A 27,785-nucleotide genomic window follows, 5' to 3' on the forward strand; every position below is an offset into this window, starting at 1 on the left:
AATATGACTCAGCAGTAAAGAAATTAGCATTCTTAAAAGAATCTGAAGCAACTGTAATGACCACTAATTTAGCAATTTCATTTTTTAGGTCATTATTTGAGAAAGGTCTGGCCTCAAGTACTATTACAACAGCAAAATCAGCTTTGAAAAAGATATTTTTGCACGGGTTTAAGATTAACTTAACAGACTCTTATTTTTCGTCAATCCCTAAAGCCTGTGCTCATTTAAGACCAGTAACCCGCCCACATACGGTTTCCTGGTTCTTAAATGATGTTCTTAAATTAGCTTCAAAAATGGATAATCAAAATTGTTCTTTCACTAATTTATTGAGGAAGACCTTATTTTTGATTAGTTTAGCTTCAGGTGCTAGAATTTCTGAACTGTCTGCCCTGTCTAGAGAACCCAACCATATTGATTTCCTTCCATCAGGGGAAGTGTTGCTAGCTCCTCATCCTAAGTTCCTAGCTAAGAATGAAGATCCTCGAGATAGGTGGTCTCCCTGGAAGGTCATCCCCCTCCCACAAGAACTGTCTTTATGCCCAGTCTTTACCTTGAAAGCCTATTTAGACAGGACCTCACAGATAACTTCGGGGCCTCTGTTTGTGAGGGAAGGGGGAGGAACTATCTCTATGAAAGCCATTAGGCAACAGATCTTGTATTTCATTAAACATGCAAACCCAGACTCAGTTCCAAAAGTACATGACATTAGGGCAGTGGCCACCTCCACTAACTATTTCCATTATATGAATTTCGAGGATCTTTCAAAATATACGGGGTGGAAGTCTCCCGTAGTTTTTAAACGCCACTATCTGAAATCACTAGAAGTTCTGAAGTTCACTACAGTGGCGGCAGGGAACATCGTTCCCCCCTCTGTTTAATCCTTTCTAGTACTGTCACTCTCCTCCCTCCTACCTGCCTCATTTATTCCCCTTCGATCACCTCCAGGTCAGGCATGCTTCACAGCCTGTCTCCTGACCATGTCATAGTTTTGTCTTGTCTACTGTGTTTAATTTAGGTACGCTTTGTGTTCTTTTGTCTTGTGGGACATAGTTCCCCCACCTTAGTCTTAAGTATAATGTTTAGTACCTATATTTCACAATTATGTACTCATTAATCTAAGGATAGTTTTATATTTATGTACACCTTAATATTACAATAAGTTTAAGTATCTTTATTATATCTAAATACCACATCTTGCTACCAGGATAATTAAAACTCTTGTGGACTTCTAGTTTTATTTCTTTCCTCTACAAGTTTCCCTTTTTTGTTTCAGGATGGTATTTTGATTTCTCTGTTATTATTTCACCGGGTGACACAGGTCGGAAAACCCAGAAAAAGGATTTTGACAAAGGAAAAATCTATTTCTGGGGAGAGACCTGTGTCACGCGGTGACCCACCCATGATTCCTTTTTTCCCCCCCTGATAAAATACCATTCCAGGATGGGGGTGCTAACATGGAATGTGGGTGACGCCGGTTTGTTTACAGTCCGCGAGTGGTGCGGGGGTTTGTAATGGCACCTCACTCGGTGGGACTTTTGACATTGGGAATGTTTACAGGGCGGAGGCCTGTGATTGTGACAATCTCACCCTTTCTCATACACGACTCCATTTCATGGAGCTCGCACTGGGGGTAGTAACTCCGGCTTAGCTTTTTAGCTTTTCTCTGGTATATTTAGCAATAGCTTTACCTAGAAATAAGTGCTGAAAGGTTATTTCACCGGGTGACACAGGTCTCTCCCCAGAAATAGATTTTTCCTTTGTCAAAATCCATCCATATACAGGCGGTCCCGGTTTCTGACGGGGTTCCGTTCTTATTTGCAGCGTCAGAACCAAAATCGTCGTAAGCCGGAAAATCGTCGAAAATCGTCAAAAATCATAAGAAAACCTTACTTTTAATGCTCTGGGTGCATTGAAAACCATGTAAACTGCATTATTATTGAGTTTTACATCAAAAAACCTTCAAATTATGATTATTCTGCCATTTTGGGGCCATATTTTTCTTCCGTTGGAACGAACATGCGTCGAAGTTGGAAATAATTTCTGATGAATATATTTGAAAAGCCCGAACATCGAACGCCGTAAGTGGAACCGCAGTAAATAATTTCTGATGAATATATTTGAAATATATATATAATATATCGGGCGTATATATATATATAATATATATATATATATATATATATATATATATATATATATATATATATATATATATATATATATATATATATATATATATATATATATATATATATATATATATATATATATATATATATATATATATATATATATATATATATATATATATATATATATATATATATATATATATATATATATATATATATATATATATATATATATATATATATATATATATATATATATATATATATATATATATATATATATATATATATAAATATATATATATATATATATATATATATATATATATATATATATATATATATATATATATATATATATAAAATTATCCTAAATGTTGTAAAAATATAGGTTGCCTCATCAAAAAACTCCAAACATTACAACTTACCTCCTTCTTCCAACTATTGTAATGATCAAAAAGATATACAGTAATACACATTTTGTTTTACAATCACACACACAAGTAACATATGTTTCACCACATTCCGCATTTATGAAAGGATGACCAAAATATTCCTTATATAATGTCTTTTAGTAGCCAATACAGGGTGAGTAACACCGTCCGAAAATATCCATAGGATATTCAAAATTTTATATTTGTTTTTTTGTCATCTACTGTATTAGTGGCATCTCAATTTGAGGGACAGTTCAGGGGTCTGGCCTCCTGATTAGTAATGAAATTTGCCAGGTAACAAAGATTGACATCGGTTACATGATAACCTGGCGCTAATTTGCATTGCTCTTATTGTACAGAAATCCCATTAACCCTTGAACGCTTAATGGACGTACCATACGTCGACTAAAATTGTCTGTTGGATGTCAAGTGGACGTAGCATAAGTCGACTGAAAATGCTTTTTTTAAATATTCGCGGAAAAATAATTATAGGCCTAGTTTGCGGAAGGTTTCAAATCACGCGCCTTGAGGGATGCTGGGAGTTCACGGATCAAGCTGTTGTTTTGTTTATAAGTGACACCCAGACGCGCATGCACGAATTCCCTCCTTCTCGCACCAGATAGCATCAGCGTCGGACCTTGGGAGCGATTTTTGACGATACGTGTTTTGCAGAACTTTGGCGAGTGTTTGCATATTCGTGCTGCAACAGGACGTTTGCAGAGATGTCACAAAGCCGTCAGGACCGTGAAACGCGCATACTGCCTGTCGGTAGTGAGCGTGTGAGACGAAGTTTTAGACTGGGATGCTGAGAAGGACCCAGCAGCCAAAGTTGACCCAGCTTCTCAGCGCCGTGTTGTTTGCCCACGTGTGACCGAATCCGACCAAGGACCACATCCCGTGCCTTTTACGACCCCTAGGAAGCATCGGGGTGTCCTGAGGGGCATCCGTAAATTTGTGAAAAAAACTTTTTCCTTCGCTGAAAATCCTGGCATTTCTTGAGTCACCTTGTTGTAATTTTTTCGCCGTTTTATATTATTCGTTACATAAAGTGTTATACATCAAAATGTGCGCAATTTCATGTAGAATACAACAAAAAATAAATAATTATTTTAGCTCTTAACAGTTTTGAAATATTTTCATTTAAATCACGATAACTGACAAAATTTTAACAATCTGTCAATTTTGACTCGACCGAAATGCTCGAAAAATGCAATCGTAAGCCAAAATTCTTACATTCTAGTAACAATCAATCATTTACCTTTATTCTGCAACAAACGGAAAGTCTCCAGCACAATATTTCGATTTATGGTGAATTTTTGAAAAAAACTTTTTCCTTCGCTCAACAAAAAATCCTAGCATTTCTTGAGTCACATTGTCGTAATTTTTTCACCGTTTTATATTATTCGTTACATAAAGTGTTATACATCAAAATGTGCGCAATTTCATGTAGAATACAACAAAAAATAAATCATCCTTTTAGCTTTTACCATTTTTGAAATATTTTCATATATATAACGATAAATAGAAAAAATCAACCTTCGGTCAACTTTGACTCGATCGAAATGCTCAAAAACGCAATCGTAAGCCAAAATTCTTACATTCTAGTAACAATCAATCCTTTACCTTCATTTTGCAACAAACGGAAAGTCTCTGGCACAATATTTCGACTTATGGTGAATTTTTTGAAAAAACTTTCCTTCCATCCGCGCAGCGCAAACTCCGCTAAAAATCCTAGCATTTCTTGAGTCATCTTGTCGTAATTTTTTCGCCGTTCTATATTATTCGTTACATAAAGTGTTATACATCAAAATGTGTGCAATTTCATGTAGAATACAACAAAAAATAATTCATGCTTTTAGCTTTTACCATTATTGAAATATTTTCATATAAATAACGATAAATAGAAAAAAATCAACCTTCGGTCAACTTTAACTCGATCGAAATGGTAAAAAAATGCAATTGTAAGCTAAAAAACTTACAGTCTAGTAATATTCAATCAATTTCCTTCATTTTGAAACAATTGGAAAGTCTCTAGCATAATATTTCGATTTATGGTGAATCTTTGAAAAAAACTTTTTTCATGTCCGCTCGTTACGAATTCATGCATCATTTTGTGATAATATTTTCTCTGTGTTGCTTTAATCGTTTTACAATATGTTATATACCAAAATCATCGCAATTTAGTGTACAATACAACTAAAAAAAATTAACTCATTAGCTTTAACCGTTTTGCTTACAGCGCGATTTGTATACAATTATATGTTTTTTTTTGTCATATATTCCAATTTTTATATATGATAATGATATTTTTTTCATTTCTGATGGTTGCATACTAAACTTCAGGCAATGAGAAAAAAAGGAGCCAAAAATGAACTCTTAATCTTAAAAACTAAGCGCGCTGTGATTTTTTGAAAAAAACTTTTTTTCCGCTTCGGCGCTACCTCTTGGAGGCCGCCGGCATACGGGAGACGTTTTTGTAAACAGGGCTTCGGCATTTAAGGGTTAATAGCCTATCCTAAATGATATTTTGTGACTATTTTGGTGGGAAAACTGGACAGAATGCTGTGGTCTATCATAAACAACAACCCACTCATGAATTTCACTGGCTGACCCCAAGTACTTCCACCCTTGAGGTATCATTATAACAAGTCATATTATCTTGAGGTCATAACTTTATTGGATGTATACTCGTACACTCCTATCAGGTTCCTTTGAATAAAAAACCAAATTCCGGCCATGATCGCTTATAAAGACTGAAAACTTGACTAAGAGTGGAAAAATCCACACCATTCAATCTAAAAAAAAAAAAAAAGATTGAGTAAGTCTCTTAACTTGACCACAAATAAATTCCAGGTGTTCAAGAACTCCCTGACAACATCTAGGGGGCACTACATCATGGGGGCCAAAACCAGAGACATCTTCCCTCTGTATAGTACCCATCTTCTTTTGTAAGTATGTCTTCTGAAAATCTACAATCTACATCATAAGCTTGTGATCTTTGAGAAATCATATGGTTATCATCATTTTGTACCAGTTAACACTGATACCATCTGGAAGTTTCCAGTAGCCCATTTACTCCAGAATCACCTACTGTACTTGTATATTCATAGGTCACAACTGCTATTAAATGCTTCTGCATGACCCTACAAACTTCTTGTTTATGCTCAACATTTAATTTGAAATTTGTTTAAAAATATATAACGTCTAAAATAGTAGCATAGCAAAAATTACTTATATTATTGTAGATGATCTGAAAATTTCAAAGAGACATAATTAACTTTCATTGAGTTCATTGCTCTACTAGGACAAGCAGAAACTGCCTCCCTAATGATAATTCCTTATCATAACCCAAAGGTGCCTCAATGCAGTCTAAGACCACTTCATAAGACTAAGACCATTATATTAACCTCCCCACTTATTATTTTGACAGGTAAGCTGGAAAGAACACGAAGCCTTATCCCCTGAACCAGCCCATTAGTAGAATCATTGTGGCAGTAGTAAGGGATGGTCCCTCTGTAATTTATCAATACAATTTGCATACTGATCCCTCTCTTGTAAAAACATTGTCTGTTGATTGACAAGACCACCAAAGCTCCTACTATTGGCTTCAATAATGAACTCCAATCTCAGCAGTGGTATTCTTGACAATCGAGAGAGTGAAAAAGAGTAAAATAGGGTGGACAGTAAGAAAAAAAAAAGTAAATTATGTAAAAGGATTTCCAGATGCAACTGGAAAAAAATTCTGAAGCTGTACTAAACAGTGCCCCAATAACACTGCCTCACAAACAGCAGGCTATTGGGCATCAGACCTCAGCTATTGGCTCCCAAGCTCACATTCCCTCCCCACCCTGAAGGAGGAAGGAGTAGTACCTAGGGAGAGGAAGCAACTGGGGGAAAGCCCCACATCTATACTAAAGCATACTAGTTACAGAGGTTGGACATCAAGGCAGAAAAAAGATCATGAAATATGAAAGCAGAGGAAATGATAAAGTGAAAGGAAATCAAATTCATGGACATTCAGTTGAAGCAAAAACATGGATAACAGGACAGGAAACTGCTTCATTAAATGGCTGACCATTAGGAATCAGGCCCCAGAAATTGGCTCTTAAGCCTGACTCCCATAACAAAAAGGGAGCCAGTATATGGAGTAGAGGTATCCTAAATCATTCTCACCACCAACAAGTAAAGTGAGATGGTAAGTCAAACTAAGAAAGACTGACAAAAAGAGGATGCTATGCAGTTGGAACTTCAGAAGTTCAAGCAAAGATGCAATGCATTACTACCATTTTCCTTGCATTTTAATACATTTTTATCTATTTATTAATTTAATAATTTATTTTTTTTAATAAGTAAAATCTCTTCTTTCTGTATTTCCCTTTACCTCTTCTTACTTCTTCCTAATGAACTTCATATTCTTTGGAATTTTGAATTTCAAGTCAATGGCACCTGTGAGCTTGTTCCATATGAATAGGGTTCATCTTCTGAATAATAATACTGTGATAGTAATAATACACACACACACACACACACGAAAACTAAAACATTCCACACTTTTATATCAACACCTGTATAAATTCACACTTGAATAGAAAGTTATATTGGTTAATAAAAAACCATCTGGGGAAATAGGAAAATCTTGTATCTCAAATATTGTATTAGCATATACTGTATATCAAAATGAAAAACTAACCTTCATAGCTACTTTGCATTTCACAGCTTCTTCACTAACACTGCATTCTTTTTGCACACTGAAACCTTCATCATAGTAGGAAAAAAATCCCGACCCAAAATGGAAGCACACAAATGCAGACCGTGCAGCATTGACTGTCCTGAAAGATATTCCTAAAGAGGGAAATTAGTTAGTAGATTTTACTGATTTTACTAAAAATATTTTGATAATATGAATCTACTAGAAAATTCATCATAAACAACATAAATTGAACAAGAATATTACGATCTAACTTCAATACAAAAAAAAAGAACATTGTAAAATTCCAAAGGATATGCCAAAGGGATTCAACCAAATACAGTAACTGCAAAATCTGATTGTTCATACATAAAACATGGCTGTTTAGCTTCTTTCATAATTCGTCCTGTACCAGGAATCATCTGGTTATTGGACCAATTCAAATGGATCACTTCAAGACTGACTGATGGTTACTCATTTTAATGTCAATTAAAAGTTTACTGATGTTGAACCTTCAATTCATTATTTACATTTTAAATACTGTACAGTACAGCAAATTTGATCCCCCTAGTGATGGGAGGGATTTTTTTATCCCCAATAATTGCATATGAAAATCCCCAGTTCTGATCAAATGATTATTGTCATTTTATGCCACATTTGAACAAATTTTGTGGCAAAATGTTAACACTTGTAGCAACACACACCTCAGCTCAGGGTATGAGGGAGATTAGCGAGACTTGAGATTTCAAAGGAAAATGTACTACATTTCCCCATCCCAGTACATCTCGTATATATTTGCCCATAAGCATACACAGAGAATGCTCTGGTTTAATACATTTCCCCATCCCAGTACATCTTGTATATATTTGCCCATAAATATGCTCAGGGAATGCTCTGGTTTAATACAGTACTACATTTCCCATCCCAGTACATCTTGTATATATTTGCCCATAAGTATACTCAGGGAATGCTCTGGTTTAATACTAAATTTCCCCATCCCAGTACATCTCGTATATATTTGCCCATAAGAGTACTCAAGGAATGCTCTGGTTTAATACTAAATTTCCCCATCCCAGTACATCTCGTATATATTTGCCCATAAGTATACTCAGGGAATGCCCTGGTTTAATTCTTATCTTTTAAGATAGTATATCAGCTGTAATTATAATTTTGCAAAGTAAAATACAAAAAATTTCAGAAAGAATGTGTATAACTCACTAAAGGGTATTACAGTAAACCCACCTTATACGCGTTCTCACAATCTACGGCAGCGTTTCTCAACCGGTGCGCACAGGCACACTGGTGCACCGTGGAAGGTAGCCAGGTGCGCCCCAAGATAACAAAAGATTTAATTTATGTAATATGTTTATATTTTAAAACTTTGATTTTCATATGTTTTAGAGACATCAAGTATGTGGTTTCTAAGTCTGAGTCAAGTGTTCGCCACTTGACATTTTGAACTGGAAAGTAAATTCCTTAATGGCTTTATCTTCAAGAAACAATGGATAATCCTTTCCCTTTTTCTTTCTTTGGGGATTTAAATCGGTTCATTACTCACCTCTCTCTCCCTCTCTCTCAAAAATAGATATGGTCTATAATTCCATCTCCTGCTAAGCTTTGAAATGTTAGCCATAAATAACAACCGGTAAAGGCCAATGACTTCACCGTATGGTAAACAAAAAGGACAAAGTTGGTATCAAATTTCCCCTGAGGTCAGTTGGTAATAGATGATAGAATTAAGTAGGACTAAACCAAAATACAGTGGTCCAGGTTGGTGACACATAATCCAGGTTAATAACTTCACCATGTGGTGAATGACAGTTCAAAGGTGGTTCATAATTCGGGACAATGACCTCTTTGTCCTATAAATGCAAAGTCTTCTGCGATTATGGTCAGTGTGAGTAGGCATCCATGTGCTGCTACATTACTTTTCAAAGTTCTCGTTCAAGACACTCGGTGGATTATAATTGTTTTTTAACATATTTAAAAAAATAAACTACCCATACAATGAATAGATTTTTAAACAAGAAATGCGCCAGTGAAAAACTTGATTCTAATAATGAAACTATTTCGAGTGACATGAAGCGTCCAGCCAAGAAAAATACGAGCAGACCCATTCGCAAACACGACAGAAGTTGTTCAAGTTGTGGATTCCTTCACGTGGGCTGGAGATGAAAATCAGCCTCAGCCACTGTGTTTGGTTTGTGGATGCAAAATGTCAAACGAGTCGATGCTTCTTAGTAAATGAAGCAAGTATTTTCATACATCACACTGCAATCTTCAAGGAAAAGATGTACTTAAATTATTTCAAAAGATGACTTGATCAACGCTTTCAAAGGGAGAGCAACGGTGTCTGAGAAAGCTCAAATCGCTTCTTAGGAAATATCGGAAATAAGAGCCGTAAAAATGAAGTCAAATACTCTCGCTGAATCTATTATTTTGCCTGCTTGTAAGAAGATGGTGAAGACTATTTCAGGAGACAATGTAGAGAAACAGATAAGTAAAATTCCATTATCAAATGACAGTGTTCAGAGGCGCATTACAACAATATTGAAGAAAATGTTTGCTGTAATAAACTCCAAGTTGATGAAGCAACTGACATAGCCAACAAAGCGCAGTTGCTTGCCTTTATTCGCTTTATTGATGGGGAAACTATAGTAAATCAGTATCTTTGTTGCAAAGAACTGCTTACCACTACTGCAAGCGAAGATATGCTTCGTAATTTAAATCATTCTTTTGAGAAATGGAACTTATCATGGAAGTCGTGTGCCGGGGTTTGTACTGATGGAGCTCCATCAACGACTGGTTCTGTTGACAGTCTTGCATCGTTTGTAAGGCAACTCCATATCAACACTATAACAACTCAATGTTTCTTGCATAGAGGCCCCAGATGGCAGAAACATTTGGTACTAAATTGAAAGAAGCTTTTGATCAAGACCAAATTGTTGAAATGGTAAAAGCTCGTATATTTGAGCTACTTTGTGAAAGCATAGATTCACAACACACACGCTTACTTTTTGCACACACAAGTTCGATGGCTATCAAGAGGTAAATAACTCTGAACTTCGTCAAGAACTATTGGCATTTTTTGAGAAAGAAAATAAAAGTAAATTTTGTTAATTTCTGAAATGTGAGTTTTGAACTTCAAAAATGAGATATCTGATCGAAATGTTTCAACACCTGAATAGTAAGAACGTGTCCAGCAAAATGGAAATGAAAACCTTCTCTTATCTACCGACAAAATTCAAGCATTCCAGAAATAACCAGCAGTTTGGAAAAGAAAAGCTAGTTTAGGCTGTTTGGAAATGTTTCCTTCGGTTCAAGGCGGCCATTCAGACAATTTAATTCCTTTAATAGGGGATCACTTAGCAATTCTGGAAGGTAACCTGAACCGAGCAATACGATTGGATTCGCAACCCTTTCTTTGACATTTCAACTGATAACGCTGGATTTTCGTTAGCAGAAGAGGAGGAGCTGGCTACCACATCTACTGATCGTGGCTTAAAGATCAAGCAGAAGGAGGTGCCCATCGGTCAGTTCTGGATTTCAATCAAAGAAGAATATCCTTCAATAGCTAGGAAAGCTTTGACTGTTTTACTGCAGTTGTCCACATCGTCTCTCTGTGAACAATGTAAAAATAGATCAAATACTAAATCCATTGATGAAGAGATGAGAGTATGTTTATCACATATAAGGCCAAGATTCAGAAAATTGCGAAATCTCATCAAGCACGTTTCACATTCAGATGCTTAAATGAAAACTATCTTAAAAATAAATGGTTATTTCTGAGCGTGTCCCTGTGTCACCCGGTGAAATTCCTATTAAGCACGAATTTCTAGGTATAGATATTGCTAAATATACCAGAGAAAAAAGCTATCAGGAAATGCTGGGGTTACTACCCCCAGATCGAACATCTATTATGAAATAGACGTCGGTATAGATAAGGGTGAGTGATTGTTGTCACTGCCACAGGACTGCACTCTGTAGACTTCCCAATGACAAAACCCCGGAACGTGAGGAGCCGATCTAACGCCCGCACTCACCTGCCCGCCAACCGACAACCCCAGCGCCATCTGTACTCATTCCATACTAGCACGTTTTTCCTTCTAGGTCTTTTTCTTGTGCTGGCTTTTGTCCCAATTTTCCTTGAATTTCATCATGTCTTCAAGCAATTTCACCGTTATGAAGTTAAGTACCATCTTCTTGTGGGGTTTTATTATCAGTGAGGCTTTTATTGGCCCGTAAGTTAATATTTACAGGGTCATATATTGGACGCTCCCCGGCGTTCGCCACCTCCGCCATGATGACCTTGAGGTACACCCTTACAGCTTGTTTCTGCAGGGGTTTCTCTCGGTCGTTTACAATTTTATTCATGTTTCGTAATTCCCCTTCAAGAAGTTCCTTTTGGAGGTGTATATCTATGTCGGGCAGTTCCTGGTACCTTGATTAGCGTCATTCCTCACGGAGGCTTCCTCCCCTTATCTTGGTTCTTACAGTTAATTCATAGCTGATACCAGGCTCTCACGCGGATAGATTCCCTCTCCAAGGTGGTGCTTTCTTTTGTCAGTTTCTCTGATTTGTAGTGTAATGGATGACATGGATAATTCAGATTTATTGTGGTCCGGGCTCGGTGTCAGGTGCAGCCAGTTGGCTGCCTACCTCCTGCTTGCCTCGCTCGGTTAGGCTATACGCTTAGCACAAGTTCTTATATTTTTGTATATTCGATCATATTACGTGTACTTATGTAGTTATTGTTTAACTTTAGCGGTACTTATCAGAAATTGATCCTAGCCTAGCCCTCTCGCTCCAATCGGTGGGTTAGGCTATTCAGGTTAGGCTTTGGCATTGTCTTAGCTCCCATCTCTCCCGACTGTGTCGCTTGAGCAGGGGAGGGAGGGATAGGCTGATCAAGGGAGTTCCCGTTTGTTGTTCCATCCGCCTTACCGTCCGTTTTCGGGTTCGCTAGGGCATCTGAAGCCCCCATCCCCTCCTCCCTCTAATGAGGGAGAGAAGGAAAAATAAAACGGGGGATCTTCTTTATGCATTGCCCTTCTACCCTATGGGTCGGTTGTTGGTTGGACTACGTTACGGGAATTTCTCTCCCTTCCACCCCTCTTCCTCTCCTCTCTCTCCTCCCTTTTACTGTCTGGGCTGTGCCTTCAGAGGAGGGTGAGAGTTTGGCGTTGCTATAGACTAGTGTTGTTGTCCTATCCTCCCCTAGTACTTTTGGTGAGTGTCATGAGTCTCCCCTGCGCGCAGGGAAGTCGATCGTCTGTGTCGATGCCCCATGGGGAGTTTTAGTCAGTGTATAGGGGGTCCCCCGTCCACTTGAACATAACTCTCGATTCCACCATTCTAAGTACTGCCTCCCTGACTTTGCCAGTGGTGTGTCATCTCCCCGCGTGTGGGACGTCGGTCTCTTCGATCGTCACCCGTGGGGGACTAGTCCGTTCCCAGTTGAGAGTCACCCACCCTCCTGGCCTCCGTTCTGGTGTCAACCGCCGGCTAGTGTTTCGTTGGTTCGCTCTCCTCCGGGTCGGGCTGAACTTCGATCACCCTCAGGGTTCAAACATTTCCTAGCTGGTTCCGCTCCGCCGTCCCCGGCCCTCCCGTTGCCTTCTTACCTGTTACCACTCCGGTGGTTTTGGTTTTCAGTAGGTTGGCCTTAGTCACACCTAGTTCTCTAGCTGTATACTAACTGGAGGTAATGATTTACCCTGCCCTCCCCGCTGTAACCAAGTGACGGAGGCACAGGATCTCGGAAGGGTCTGTGCCGGAGCACTTTGACCAGCAGTGTACTGCTATCCTATGTTGTTAACAATTTACTACCGGTCTCCGGCAGTAATTTTACTTTAAGTTGATTTTACAATTAAGAGTTGCATGATCCTAGTTAAGGTCCTACTCCGTCGAACTATCTCCGGAGTTCCTTGATTTAATGTGTGTCATGTTTTGCTCTGGTTTATCGTCCCGCCGGAATGCTCCGGCTGGTCCGATATAAATTAATACTTGCTGCCGGACTCCGGCAGTAATTATACTTTAAGTTGATTTTACAATTAAGAGTTGCATGATCCTAGGTTGAGTTCCTGCTCCGTCGAACTATCTCCGGCGCTCCTTAATTTAGTGTGTGTCATGTTTTGCTCTGATTTATCGTCCTGCCGGAATGCTCCAGCGGGTTCGGTATAAATTAATTAGCATGCTCCATTACCTGCTGTTGTTTAAGGGCCCTATCTCCGCCGGTTCTGCTCCGGCGCGCCTTAAATTAGTGTGTTCATATACCTTTAGTGTGTTCATATACCTTCTCCCACTTACAGACAGGACGTTGTGAGGAGCCCGGGTGCACTGCTGTGCTGCACCAGCCCTATGGGCACGTGGTCTGCCGTTCTCATTCGGGCTGTGCAGTGCGGATCGACGATCTCGTCGTATGGCACCCGGACGGTTGTGAGGTTTGCTTCGCTCTCTACGAGCTTGTCCAGGACGAGTCGGTAAGCCTATAGTTACTGCCTTTAGTTTACCTGGTTGCCTCAATTGTTTCAAGTATGTTATGTTCTTGATATATTGCTTATATATATCTCTTCACCGAGCGCTAGGTTATCAAGTCCCTGCTCTCTTCCAGGCCGACCAAGCTTCCCGCAACGACGCCTTGGGTTCCCTTCGAGCCTGGGTGGCTGGTTTTGGCAGGAACGTTCCGTCGGGGAAGCCGTACATTCTAGATGAGAACATCCGGAGCCTGCTTTACCCCGGCGCCCGGATCTCAGCGGCTGTTCCATCTGCAGTCGCCGCTCCTCTCATCGAGCAGATCCGGGTAGAAACCCAGCCTCCCCAGGACGTAAATTTGTACGTGGAGTGGTCGGAGGAAGTGGCGGCCATAAACCTTGACCTGGAACCAACGAACACCGAACAGGACCAAGAGGTAGGTAGGGAGGTAAGTGAGGCAGTAGGGGCAGCCTCCCTTTTTGATTCCCCTTCATCCACCGCTTCTTTTCAGGGCTTTCAAAAATCTTCTTACTTGGAGGACAGGGCGCAATCCACTGTCCCCAAGTTGAAGAAGTCTTGGAAGGCGAAGGGCTATAAGTCCGCGACCTCCCGCAAAGCAACCCCTTTCCCTCCGGTGAAGCCACGGGATACTAGTCCGGTGGCTTTCACATTCAAGGCCACTCCCTCTGCTAAGGGAGCGAGTTCGAGGGCAGCTAAGGCTAGCCCTCCTCGCCAACCTGCCTTTGACCCGGAGGAGTTTGCCGGTATACTTCTGCAGAAGTTTACCTCGGAGGTGGATGCTAAGCTTAACAAGCTTACGGAGAGGTTGCAGAGCCAGGAGAGTATGCTCTCCGGGTTCATGCGCTCCGGTGGTTCAGCAGTACATTACCCCATTCCGGATGCCTCCGCCCTCCCTCCATTTGACAAGGGAAATCCCTGGCGTTTGGCCCTTCATGCTCCCCGCCATGAAGATACCCTGACGATCGAAGGTCTAGGCACACGCAGGCTTCAGGAGTTGGAATTCTTTCCTCCTGACCTGCTGCCCCCCTACCCAGGCTTCGCCAGGTTGACGGAGGAAGCTTGGGTACGGACGGATAAGGTCCCGAAGGAGACAGTTATCTTCCCAAGGGACCAGGCGCAGTCTGCATTGCTGCGCACATTTAATGAGTGGCAGGGGAGAACACGGTTGACCCCCTTCAAGGGCAACTTCACAATGTTCTCGTTGGGGGATAAAATCCCAACCCCTTGCAAGACTAAGGTGGCTCTTGCGACCGCCCAAGCATGCACGGAGGGTAAACCGTCGCCTCAGCTCCGGCTCAGTCAGACCTGTTTGACTTCATGGTAGCGCGGATGAACTGCCGTAAATACATCTTCGCAGACGCTACCATAAGACATGAGCCTAACAAGCTCATGAAAAGCTCCTTCTGGGGGGCTAGTATCTTCCCCGAAGGAGAGGTCAGCAATGTCCTGGCTGAGGCAACCAGGGCTAATCAAAGTCTGCGCTCCCGCTGGGGTATTCCTGCTTTCAAAAGGAAAGCCCTCGAGTCCGCCGGGCCCCAAATCAGGCCAGGAAAGAGATACAGGAGGCACAGAAGACAACACCAACAGACCATTGTCCAGGCTGTACCTGTCTCGTCAGTTGGCCAGCCTTCTACCTCGAAGGCCCAGCCTCAACAGTTCATGCTGGTGCAGCCAGCTTGTGGCGGAATTTTAACCCACAAACAAACAACACTCACCCTGATCTTCGGTTGCTGGAGATGGGTAGAGGTCCACGGTCGCCAATCACAGCACACAGAAACCACAAAACAAAATTTCCAACAAACCCTCCACCAACAACGAACGAAAAAAAAAGAGACACATGCACCATCAATATCGGTACCGGTATCCAAAACAAAAGCCAGACAAACTCCCCGTTCACTTTCAAGGTTGGACCTCAACTGCCCAAGACCTCCCCAAAAAACGAAAAACTCCCGACAGACCGACAGACAGAGAGAGAGCCGTAAAACCAACTCCAACAACCGAACCACTCACAATGACAATTACACACTCTCTCTCTCTCTCTCTCTCTCTCTCTCTCTCTCTCTCACAAAACGTTGGGAAATGCTAAATAAAACAAATTTCTTCATCCTCTATATTTCTCCCCCTTTTAGCATTTCCCAACCAACACCTTTCACACCCCTTTCAAATCGCCTTACGCAACACCCACGGATGCTCACTAGCAGGTCCTCTAGATCGCGTTCATGGGCACACAATCATTCTCTCAGAATCATTCTCTCTTCTAGCAACATTCAAACTCACATCTTCTCCTCCATTCTCTCTCAGATTCACGCTATCTTCTTCACTATTACCACTCTCAATTTCATCCACAATCTCATCTATACCCTCTAACTCATTCCCAAATACCTCCCCAATTCTTCAACTAACCCATCCCATTCCCTCATTGACCTTTCCAATTCTTGCAACGATTCATTCATGCTTTCAATCACTGCGTCTATCACTGCTACGCTCTCTTACTCTTACACTCGCTCACCTCCAACCGTTCACCAACCCCTACACGTTCAGTCAACTCAGTTATATCAAACCCGCATATGCTATACGTTCTATCCATACCATCCCATTCATCCGTATTACACGCTTTATCACTCATTTTCACTTTGGCACTCACACCCTATCACACAACTTACGATCATTCCGTTCACTTACATTCTTCCCTTTCTTACGTTTTCTGCCATACTCTATCTAAACAAATTGCTTCATGCACTCGTCAGTCTTTCCAGCAAAACCTCCCTCATGCAACAACCCCTCACGTACATGCATCACACGCACCGCTTGCATCCTGGAGGATCCACCCATTTGAACCCCCTTCACACTCAGTTTCCCGAATTCGCTGTCACAGTCACCCTCTTTCGTCTACATACACTTGATACATGCCCTTCCATTCCACATTCGACACACTTCGCTCTCGGTTCTGAACACATTCTCGCATAATGCCCATTCTTACCACAGTTGCCACATATTACATTCACTGGGTACCCCTACAACCATTAGCAATATGACCCACCTGTCCGCACCTGTAGCATTTAACCCCTATCTTTCGTACACTCCCTTACCAAATGTCCCGATTGCCCACACCAAACACGCTCCTAAAGCCCACCTACACTCATTCTTTGTATGTCCTTCCTTTCCACATCTAAAACACTTCGCTCGACTTCCACTCACCGACCTTCCCCTTTGTACACTACTATCCCTAACCCGTCCAACCCGTTGTTCCCTTACAAACCCATCATTCATCCTCACTGGCACCTCCACATTACTTGCTCTTACACTCCTATCTATTACACTATCGGCCATTCTCATTGGGCCCCTCAACACTGCATCCCTAAAGCTTCCAAACTCTGGTACTCTCTCATCTACCCCAGCCCTTACACTTACACTTCTGCTCTCTTTTATAACCCTGTCAAGCTCATAATCTTCTACAATTTCCAAAATTTCTCCCCAAGTCAACCTTTCATTCGTCCATCTTTTCTTCTCCTTCCGCTTCAAGTTCACAAATTCTCTAACTCCATCTGGCACTGTCCCTAACAACTTCCGTACTAACTCCTTACATTCATCTATCCCATCATCCCCAAACTTCTTCCTTGCCAACGTCTCAGCCTACAAGCATACAGTGACAAGGTTTCCCCAGCTTTCATTCTTGCCTCATCAAATTCATTCTTCCTCTTATACTTAACACTCGCTTTCATACGCCTCGCTTGCTCAACTAGTCTAGCTTTCACCTTGTCATACTCAACATCCCCACACTCATAATAACCCTATACATATCAAGTAAAACCCAGTCAAATACTCTCCTAATTCTCATTACCCACACTCTCTTACTTTCCCCATACTTATCCTGACAAAACCTTTCATACTCCCTAAAGAAATCATGCACATCCCTACTTCCATACTCATTATACTTTTCACACCGGTACCTCCCTCACATACATAGCCTTTCTCACTTCTTTCTCACTTTCACTCTCACTTTCGCTACTTTCGCTCTGTCCTTTCATACCCTCTTCCGAATACAAAGAGTCCACTTCCGACTTACATTCATCTTACTCATTACACTCTTCTTCCCCTCTTTTTATCCACTTTTATCCACTCACCTCCGTCCACCTCACTATCACTACTGCCTTCACCCTCTCTCCCTTCTTTCCTGCCTTTCCCACTTCCTTACCCTTCTTACCAGTTTCCTTTCCTTTCCCTTCTTCCCTTTTTCTTCCCCTGACTTATCCTTACTTTCCCTCTGTTCCTTCCCTTGCTTTTCATTCCCTTTTCCTTACCCTGCCTCTCATTCCCTCGTTTCTTACTTCCTATTCCCATATCACTTTCATCACTCACGCCCATTCACTTCTCCCTCCTTTTCTTTCTCTCTTGCCCCTTCACACGTTCCAGAGAACCTGCCTCCAACAGCCCCTTCTCCAAAAACACCTTTGAACATACCTTTCATCATTTCTTCCACACCTTTCATCATTCCCTCCAACTTTTTATCCATCCTCTCTTCCATTCTCTCTTCTGACTCTTTCATCTCCCCTTTCATTTCTTCTTTCGCACTTCTTAGCATTCCCCCCATCTCCTCCAACTGACTCCTCAATCTCTCATTCTCACCCCTCAACCACGTATTCTCCTCTCTCAACCTCACCAGTTCCTCTTCCATCCTTCTCTTCAGTCACACTACCAGCCACCAATCTCACTTGCAGCTGCAATACCAGCTGCCCCACGTTGGGCGCCAAATATTATGTGGCGGAATTTTAACCCACAAACAAACAACACTCACCCTGATCTTCGGTTGCTGGAGATGGGTAGAGGTCCACGGTCGCCAATCACAGCACACAGAAACCACAAAACAAAATTTCCAACAAACCCTCCACCAACAACGAACGAACAAAAAGAGACACATGCACCATCAATATCGGTACCGGTATCCAAAACAAAAGCCAGACAAACTCCCGTTCACTTTCAAGGTTGGACCTCAACTGCCCAAGACCTCCCAAAAACGAAAAACTCCCGACAGACCGACAGACAGAGAGAGAGCCGTAAAACCAACTCCAACAACCAACCACTCACAATGACAATTACACTCTCTCTCTCTCTCTCTCTCTCTCTCTCTCTCTCTCTCTCTCTCTCTCTCTCTCTCTCTCTCTCTCTCTCTCTCTCACAAAATGTTGGGAAATGCTAAATAAAAACAAATTTCTTCATCCCTCTATAAGCTCAGCACTCCCTTGCCACGCCTACCTTCGTGACGTCTCCTGTATATAACCCCTCCTATGAGGGCCAGGGGTCGTTTCGAGGCCTTTACAAGGGCGCAAGGGGGAGTAGAGCAAGGGCCTCCTTCAGAGGCAAGGCTGCCTTGCGATCCCTCTCCCGGGGGAGAGGAGGCCGAGGTAGAGGAGGCAAGCCTTCACCTTCCCAGTGAGACCAATCAGGTGGGCGGCAGACTTCACCTGTTCAGGGACCAGTGGACCTTCAGTCCGTGGGCCCACAGTATAGTCTCCAAAGGTTTGGGGTGGAGTTGGATCAAGGGCCCTCCCCCTCTGATCAGATTTCATCAACCGTCTTCCAAAGCTCTGCGGGACTTTGCGGCGGAATTACTCCAAAAGAGGGCCATAAAGAAAGTGAGACACCTGAAATTTCAAGGCAGGCTGTTCAGTGTTCCCAAGAAAGACTCCAGTCAACAAAGGGTAATCTTGGATCTATCGCGTCTCAATCTTTACATACAATGCGACAAATTTCGCATGCTTACAATCGCGCAGGTGCGGACTCTACCTCCTCGTGGAGCCGTCACCACCTCTATAGATCTTTCAGACACATATTATCACGTCCCGATTGCGCGGAACTTCTCTCCCTTCCTAGGTTTCAGACTGGGGAAACAAGCCTACTCGTTCAGGGTCATGCCATTCAGGCTCAACATAGCACCCAGAATTTTCACGAAGCTGGCGGACACGGTAGTGCAGCAGTTACGGTCCTGGGGGATATCGCTGGCCGCGTACCTGGACGATTGGATAATTTGGGCATCCAACGCTGGGGAGTGCCTGAGAGCTACGGCCATGGTGATTGAGTTTCTGGAATTCCTAGGCTTTCAGATAAACAGGGCGAAGTCCCGCCTAACTCCGGAGGCTCGATTTCAGTGGCTGGGTATCCAATGGGATCTGGTCTCGCACAAGCTGTCTATTCCGCCAGCCAAACGGAGAGAAGTAGCCAAAGCCACCAGGCAATTCCGCAAAGGCAGGAAAGCCTCTCGCAGAACGCAAGAAAGAATCCTGGGTTCTCTTCAGTTCACATCCGTAACAGACCGGCTCCTAAAAGCAAAACTGAAAGACATAAACAGAGTGTGGCGGAGACGAGCCAATGTCAAGCTCAGGGACAAGGTATCTTTAATTCCTCCGGTGCTGAGGAAAAGACTCCGGCCGAGGTCCACAGTCAAGGGTCTTTCGAAGTCAGTTCCCCTTCAATTCCCTTCCCCAGCTCTAATAATCCACACAGACGCTTCGTTAAGCGGCTGGGGAGGGTACTCACCAAAAGAAAAGGCACAGGGTACATGGTCCACACTGTTCCGTCAGTTCCACATAAACATTTTGGAAGCAATGGCAGTGTTTCTAACTCTGAAAAAACTTTGCCCCACCAACCAGATTCATATCAGGCTGGTGCTGGACAGCGCAGTAGTGGTACATTGCATAAACAGAGGGGGTTCCAAATCGAGTCAGATAAACCAAGTGATGATAGCCATTTTCTCCCTGGCGGAGAAGCACGGCTGGCACCTATCAGCTACCCATCTAGCAGGAGTCCGGAATGTCATTGCAGACTCCCTGTCCAGGGCAACTCCGCTGGAGTCAGAATGGTCCCTGGACCTGGCTTCTTTCAGATGGATATGCCGTCAGGTTCCGGGCCTTCAGGTGGACTTGTTTGCCACGGAGAGCAATCACAAACTCCCCTGTTATGTTGCTCCCAACCTGGATCCTCGAGCTCACGCTACGGACGCAATGTCAGTGGACTGGAACAAATGGCAGAAAATCTATCTATTCCCGCCAATAAACCTGCTGATGAAGGTGTTGCACAAGCTCAGGTCATTCAAAGGTCAAGTGGCCCTGGTAGCTCCCAACTGGCCGAAGAGCAATTGGTTCCCTCTTCTTCTGGAGCTCAAACTACGGTGTCATCAAATACCCAAGCCACAGCTGACTCAAGTAGTGCAAACACGGACTGTGTCAGCTTCCTCAAGAATTCTGAATGCCCTGGCTTTATGGACTTTATGAAATTTGCCGCTCAGAGAGGTGCGGATATTGATCCCGTTAATACTCTGTTTCTGGAATCAGATAAAAGAGATTCTACCCTCACAGTACGATTCAGCAGTTAAAAAGTTAGCATCTTTTTGAAGGAATCTGAAGCTCAAGTCATGACCACCAATTTGGCAATATCATTCTTTAGATCACTGTTTGAAAAAGGTCTGGCTCCAGCCACCATTACCACAGTGAAATCAGCTTTGAAAAAGGTGTTTTTGCATGGCTTTAAGATTGATTTAACAGATTCATATTTTTCATCCATTCCCAGAGCATGCGCTCGTTTGAGACCAGCGACCCGTCCACATACGGTTTCCTGGTTTCTTAACGATGTTCTAAAATTAGCCTCAGAAACTAATAACGATCAATGTTCTTATTTGAATCTGTTAAGGAAGACTTTGTTCCTAATTAGTCTAGCTTCAGGTGCCAGAATATCAGAACTGTCTGCTCTCTCTAGAGGTGCGAAGCATGTGGATTTTCTCCCGTCAGAAGTTCTGCTTTCCCCAGATCAAAGGTTCTTAGCAAAAAATGAAGACCCTCAGGATAGGTGGTCCCCCTGGAAGGTTGTTCCTTTTCCACAAGACCTGTCTTTATGCCCAGTCGCTACCTTGAGGGCCTATTTACGGAGAACTTCTCAGTGTTTGTCTGGTCCTCTTTTTATCAGGGAAAAAGGAGGAATGCTTTCTTTAAAGGCTATCAGACAACAAATTCTGTACTTCATTAAGCAAGCTAATCCGGATTCAGTCCCTAAGGTTCATGATATCCGAGCAGTGGCTACCTCCACTAATTATTTTCATACTATGAATTTTGATGAGCTTAAGAAGTATACGGGCTGGAAATCTCCATCAGTGTTCAAACGCCACTATCTGAAATCACTGGAAGCTCTGAAGTTCCCTGTGGTGGCTGTAGGGAGCATTGTCCCTCCACCTTAAATTAACCTTTAATCCCTATCCTCTCCCCCCCCCCACCTGCCTCATTTACTTGCCCTGCCATTTTCTCCTGGACCAGACATGCTTCACAGCCTGGCTCCTCATATTATGATGTACAATTTTATGTGTTAGTTTTTAAGTTTGCGGCATGTTGTGTTTACTGTAATTTAGTTTTAAGCCGAGGTACCTTTATAAATTTTCTGTCGTTTATTTAGTTTTAGTACCTACCCATTATAGTATTATTTATGTACATAGTTGTTTCTCATGTCCTTTACTGTGATATTAATTGTATCCCTAGTTATAACTCAGTTTATCTGCCTATACCTTTGGTATTTAATCATGTTTTGAGGGATAATTAAAACTATTTTCAGTAATAGTGTTTTTATACATGTCCACCTAACTATTCGCTCCTTTTAGACTTTCACCAAAGCTTAGTATGATTCTCTGTCATGATTTCACCGGCTGACACAGGGACGAGCTCAGAAAAGGGATTTTGACAAAGGAAAAATCTATTTCTGAGAGAGGCCCTGTGTCACCCGGTGACCCTCCCAGGGTCTAGATTTCCCTCCCCGAGTAGGGATACCAAGCTTGTGGGGGGTGCTAGCCTGGAATGAGTACAGATGGCGCTGGGGTCGTCGGTTGGCGGGCAGGTGAGTGCGGGTGTTAGATCGGCTCCTCACGTTCCGGGGTTTTGTCATTGGGATGTCTACAGAGTGCAGTCCTGTGGCAGTGACAACAATCACTAACCCTTATCTATACCGACGTCTATTTCATCATAGATGTTCGATCTGGGGGTAGTAACCCCAGCATTTCCTGATAGCTTTTTTCTCTGGTATATTTAGCAATATCTACACCTAGAAATTCGTGCTTAATAGGAATTTCACCGGGTGACACAGGGCCTCCCTCAGAAATAGATTTTTCCTTTGTCAAAATCCCTTTTCAGGTACGTCTTTATCATTTTATTATTTTCAAATTTCATGACTAATTTTTCCATATTAAAATCAAAGATGCGCCCCCAAAGGTTTGGTTTTTCGTAGGTGCGCCCTCAGGTGAAAAGGTTTGAGAAACACTGATCTACAGACTCAGCTATTCACAGGATTTTCTGTTCTGTGGAACCTATCTAAAAATTATTCGCGGGAAAACTCGCCCATTCATGGGTTTTCTGTGGAACATATCTATAAAAATATTCACAGGAAACCTGCCTATTTGCGGATGCAGATTTTTTGTCTTTTTCGTAAAGCACTATTCTGTATTTTCATATTATTTATTGTATAATAACATTAAATAATAATGTAAAGTAATAACAACACTACAGTACATAATAGTAATAAAATTAAATAATTATAGTAATATTAAATAACATTAAACTACATAACAATAATACGTAATACTACACTGGTTACCTGCAATATATAATAAATAAGATTAAATCACATGGGTACCCACCGGTGATGAATGTTGATTGCAGATGATGATGATGAATTAGCTGTGCAGTACGATGAATGACAAAGATATGACTGCACAGCAAAGCAAAGGAGTTACATCTTTTCTGAGGGCGCCTCTTTGCCTTCTTCGGGAGGCGCTGTCATGTTAAGGTATTTGAACATGGCAACGAAGGTGGTATGGTAGAACTGCATGATCTCATTAATGGTAATGAAAATATCTGTGGCCCTTTCTTCATTGTTATTCAATGCTTTTATCATCATCTGCAGCTGCCTGACTTCTTAATAAATTTGTACAGGCCATGAAATTGTTCAATATCCTGGTCCGTTGGTGGGATGGTAAAGAGGGCGATGAGTTCTTCTCCAAGAATGGCCTCCCCAAGTATTTTACCTTGTTCACACTCGTGCTCAATGCAGGCAACCAAGCCCAGTGTCACGCCGTAATGGGCTGCTACTTCTCTGTTAATTTTGCCCTCTCTTAACATGACAACAATCATGTCTACTTTCTCCTCATCAGTCATTAACAGTAACGTCCTCTGGCACTTGGGCTCTTTGCCAGGAGCCTTAGCAGAAGCAGAGCGTTTAGAGGACATCTTAATGCACAATTTAAAAATGTTCTTAGTCAGTAGTACTGTACATGCAAAAAATGCACAAACGAGATATAGCAATGAACTGAGTTATATTGGGTCATTTGCCGCTAGGGTATATACATGGTACTATTGCGCATATGTATACTAACATTGATATTCTGCACATACAGTACTGTACATTTTATTAAATGTTTTGGTGCATGATGATTTTTAAATATTATGTACATAAAGTGTTTTAGGATGATACGTAGTACTACAGGTAGTAAGGAGAGCATATCTAAAATACATGAGACAACAAGAATAGCAGGGTACGTATGTTTACGTCCATGGGATATAGCATTTTCATGTATGTACTAAGTATACACAGTAGAACCCCAGTCCTCGACCGTACCAGAACTCTACATAATCGGATTTCAACATGAAATGTTGAGTAAATTTTGCGTCGGAGCTCAAACAACAAACCGGAATCCGACCCGATGAATCATATGATGTTTGTAAACAAAAGTGTTTTGGTCAGCCGCCGCTAGTTGGCATTGCTGGCTGTGTTCTTCTCACAAGTATTCAAAAGCGTTTAAAGCCCACACACACTGCTGCTGTTATTTGGAGAAGTACACACTTGTACAGGTATATCATCATTTTTTCGGCTTTCTGCACTGAATTTTCATCTAATCATAGATCCCAAGACAGCCGTTGCTGACAAGCAGAAGAGAAAGACAGTAAGAACTACAATAGAACTTAAGAAGGAGATTACTGAGAAGTATGAAAGAGGCATTCATGTGACTGAACGTAAATAACGTTTATGCAATTACTACCAGGATACGCCACCACGATGGCGCTTTGGTTTGTTTAGATCCACTCATGCCACAAGCTGCCGAGTGTCAACATAACTTAGGAAACTTTTCTTAATTTTATGATAACAGACATACAGTATTCGGCTTATTTTTAATACTATTATTAATTTACTGTAATAATCAGGCTTGTTTTCAAATATTATTAACAACAGTTTTTGTGTGTAACCATTACAGTACATTCTGGTAGTGCCTATAGGCTACCTAGCCTAGCCTAGGGTGCTCGGTCTACCATCTGTAATAAGGCCGCATTGGTTGTAGGCCAATTTTTTTGATAGAGTATGCATTTAAAAATGTAAAAAGTTCTTCTAATATGGTAAGTTATTTAACTCTGAACTTATTTAATTGTAATTTGTGTAATGTTTCGTATAAAAAGAAAAAGTTGGGGTAATGACTGGTGGTCAGGAACGGATTAATCCATTTTCAGTTATTTCCAATGGGAGAAATTGATTCGGAATTCGACTAAATCAAATCTCGACGCTTCTTCAGGAACGGATTAGCGTCGAGGACCGGGGCTGTACTGTATTCATGACTACTGCACTGTAAATACATTTTTTATGATGAAAAAAGATTTACTAATTTTCAAACATTACAGTACTGTAATACAGTACATTAATGTAAACACAACAAAATTTCAATAACATATACAGTATTTGTTTTTCTTAAAAGGTGCTCACCCAAGCCAACTCTCCGCAAATACAAAGAACTCGAGATGCTGGGATGCTGTCTACCCAGGACCAATGATACTCAACATGCTATTGGCTGTCATCGCAAAGCAGCCAATGCAGGAGCGCCATTCATTTTCCTTGGCGATCACTGGCTGTTCACTTGGCACTGATTGACTGAGCACTCAAGACCATCTCACGAACATGGAATTCTAATGGGAGACCGCATCTAAGGCATCTTTCCCAGTTCATGCATAGTAAGTAGCATCTTCTGATCAGGTAAAATCAAAGATCTTTGTGTGTAGGTTCTTAATCTTTGTGTGTTAGTGGTAATCGGTCCTAAAATGCCTCCTACAAAACACCCTGCTCCTTCTAAGGCTTCTGGCAGAGCCTAAAAGAAAGCAGACAGTTTTGAAACTCGAGAAGGTGGTGAAAGTTCTTGACATGTTAAAGGAGGGAAAAAGTTTTGCCAAGGTTGGATGCCATTTTAATGTTAATGAGAGCATGGTGAGGTACATAAAGAAGAAAGAGACAGAGATACGAAAGTCTGTAAGCATGAGCTTCTTCGGTAGTGCAAAAACAGATGCGACAGTGCGGGATAAAACAATCCTGAAGATGGAATCTGCGCTGATGTTCTGGATAAAGGACTGCCAGAAGAACATGCCCCTTGACTCCAACATCATTCGCGAGAAAGCATGACAACTCTATCAGAAGTTAGCAACTCCTACGGAAGGCGAAGACATAGTACAGGCAGAAGAAGGCTTTGAAGAAGGGGAATTAGAATTCTTAGGCTTTGATGAACCCGCGCCTATAGAAGCAGAAGAAGAAGAAGAGGAAGAGCCCCAAGCAGGACCATCATCAGCGCTCAAGGTTTCTATGCCAGCAAGGGGTGGCTCCACCGATTTCAAAAGCAGTTCCACCTAAAGTTGTCTGTTTCTCTGCATGGGGAATCAGCTTCTGCAGACACTGAAGCGGCCATGAAATATCCTGAGACCTTCAAGAAAATCATCCAAGAGAAGGGCTACCATGCACAACAGGTGTTCAATATGGATGAGACTAGCCTGCTCTGGAAGAAGATGCCTTCCCGGACATACCTCATGACGGACGAGGCTAAAGCCTCAGGATTCAAGGCCCAGAAGGACAGGGTTACCTTCCTAATGTGGGGGAATGCGGCTGGCTTCATGCTTAAACCAGGCCTCATTTACAAGGCTGCAAACCCCAGGGACCTCAAAAATAAGAACACGGCGTTGCTGCCTGTGTTCTGGATGCATAACCCTAAGGCCTGGATCACCAAAGTCCTTATAGAGCACTGGTTCCATCAGAGCTTCATCCCTCAAGTTAGGCAATACCTGAACGACTTGGGCATGGAGTTCAAGGTGTTGCTGATCATGGATAATGCTGGTGGCCACCCTCTTGATCTTTATTACAAGGGAGTCCAGCTTGAGTTCCTCCCTCCCAACACTACCTCTCTCCTCCAGTGTGATCTGTGCCTTCAAGGCACTCTACACTGGGAACTCCCTCCAGCTCCTTGTGAATGCAATGGACAATGACAGTGAATTTACGCTTAAAGACTATTGGCATAAATTCACGATTGTCATGTCTGTCCGTCATCGACCAATAGTTGAAGGACATGAAGAAGGAGACCCTGAATGTGTGCTGGAACAAGTTGTGGCCGGAGTGTGCTCATGATTACAGGGGCTCCTCCTGAAGAAATTCAGCATTCGGCCATTAATAAGGCTCTCTAATTGGTGAGGATTCTAGGTGGAGAAGGCTTGGAGGACATCACCGAGGATGAAGATGGCACCATTACTTATGGCCACTCTGACCCTCTGACGGACCAGGATTTGGAAGACCTGACGAAGTCTGCCAGTAAGGAAGAAGATACGCCAGGAGGAGGAGGAGGAGGAGGAGGAGGAGGAGGAGGAGGAGGAGGAGGAGGAGGAGGAGGAGGAGGAGGAGGAGGAGGAGGAGGAGGAGGAGGAGGAGGAGGAGGAGGAGGAGGAGGAGGAGGAGGAGGAGGAGGAGGAGGAGGGAGGAGGAGGAGGAGGAGGAGGAGGAGGAGGAGGAGGAGGAGGAGGAGGAGGAGGAGGAGGAGGAGGAGGAGGAGGAGGAGGAGGAGGAGGAGGAGGAGGAGGAGGAGGAGGAGGAGGAGGAGGAGGAGGAGGAGGAGGAGGAGGAGGAGGAGGAGGAGGAGGAGGAGGAGGAGGAGGAGGAGGAGGAGGAGGAGGAGGAGGAGGAGGAGGAGGACTGACTGAATGATCAAGGATACAC

The 27,785-nt window shown here is 42.3% G+C and overlaps 1 protein-coding gene across 6 annotated transcripts in view; it reads right to left on the bottom strand.

Moving 5' to 3' along the window:
- The window catches only part of Rad9 (cell cycle checkpoint control protein Rad9), an 822,739-nt gene that overhangs the window by 511,320 nt on the left and 283,634 nt on the right, over positions 1-27,785 (bottom strand). For all 6 annotated transcript variants that reach the window (XM_067084341.1, XM_067084343.1, XM_067084339.1 and 3 more), the window contains one exon: positions 7,257-7,408. In XM_067084341.1, coding sequence (XP_066940442.1) covers positions 7,257-7,408 — 152 coding nt within the window. The remainder of the gene's footprint in view (positions 1-7,256; positions 7,409-27,785) is intronic.

The sequence above is a fragment of the Macrobrachium rosenbergii genome, chromosome 41 (genome assembly GCF_040412425.1).
Source record: "Macrobrachium rosenbergii isolate ZJJX-2024 chromosome 41, ASM4041242v1, whole genome shotgun sequence".
Classification (NCBI taxonomy): Eukaryota; Metazoa; Arthropoda; class Malacostraca; order Decapoda; family Palaemonidae; genus Macrobrachium; species Macrobrachium rosenbergii.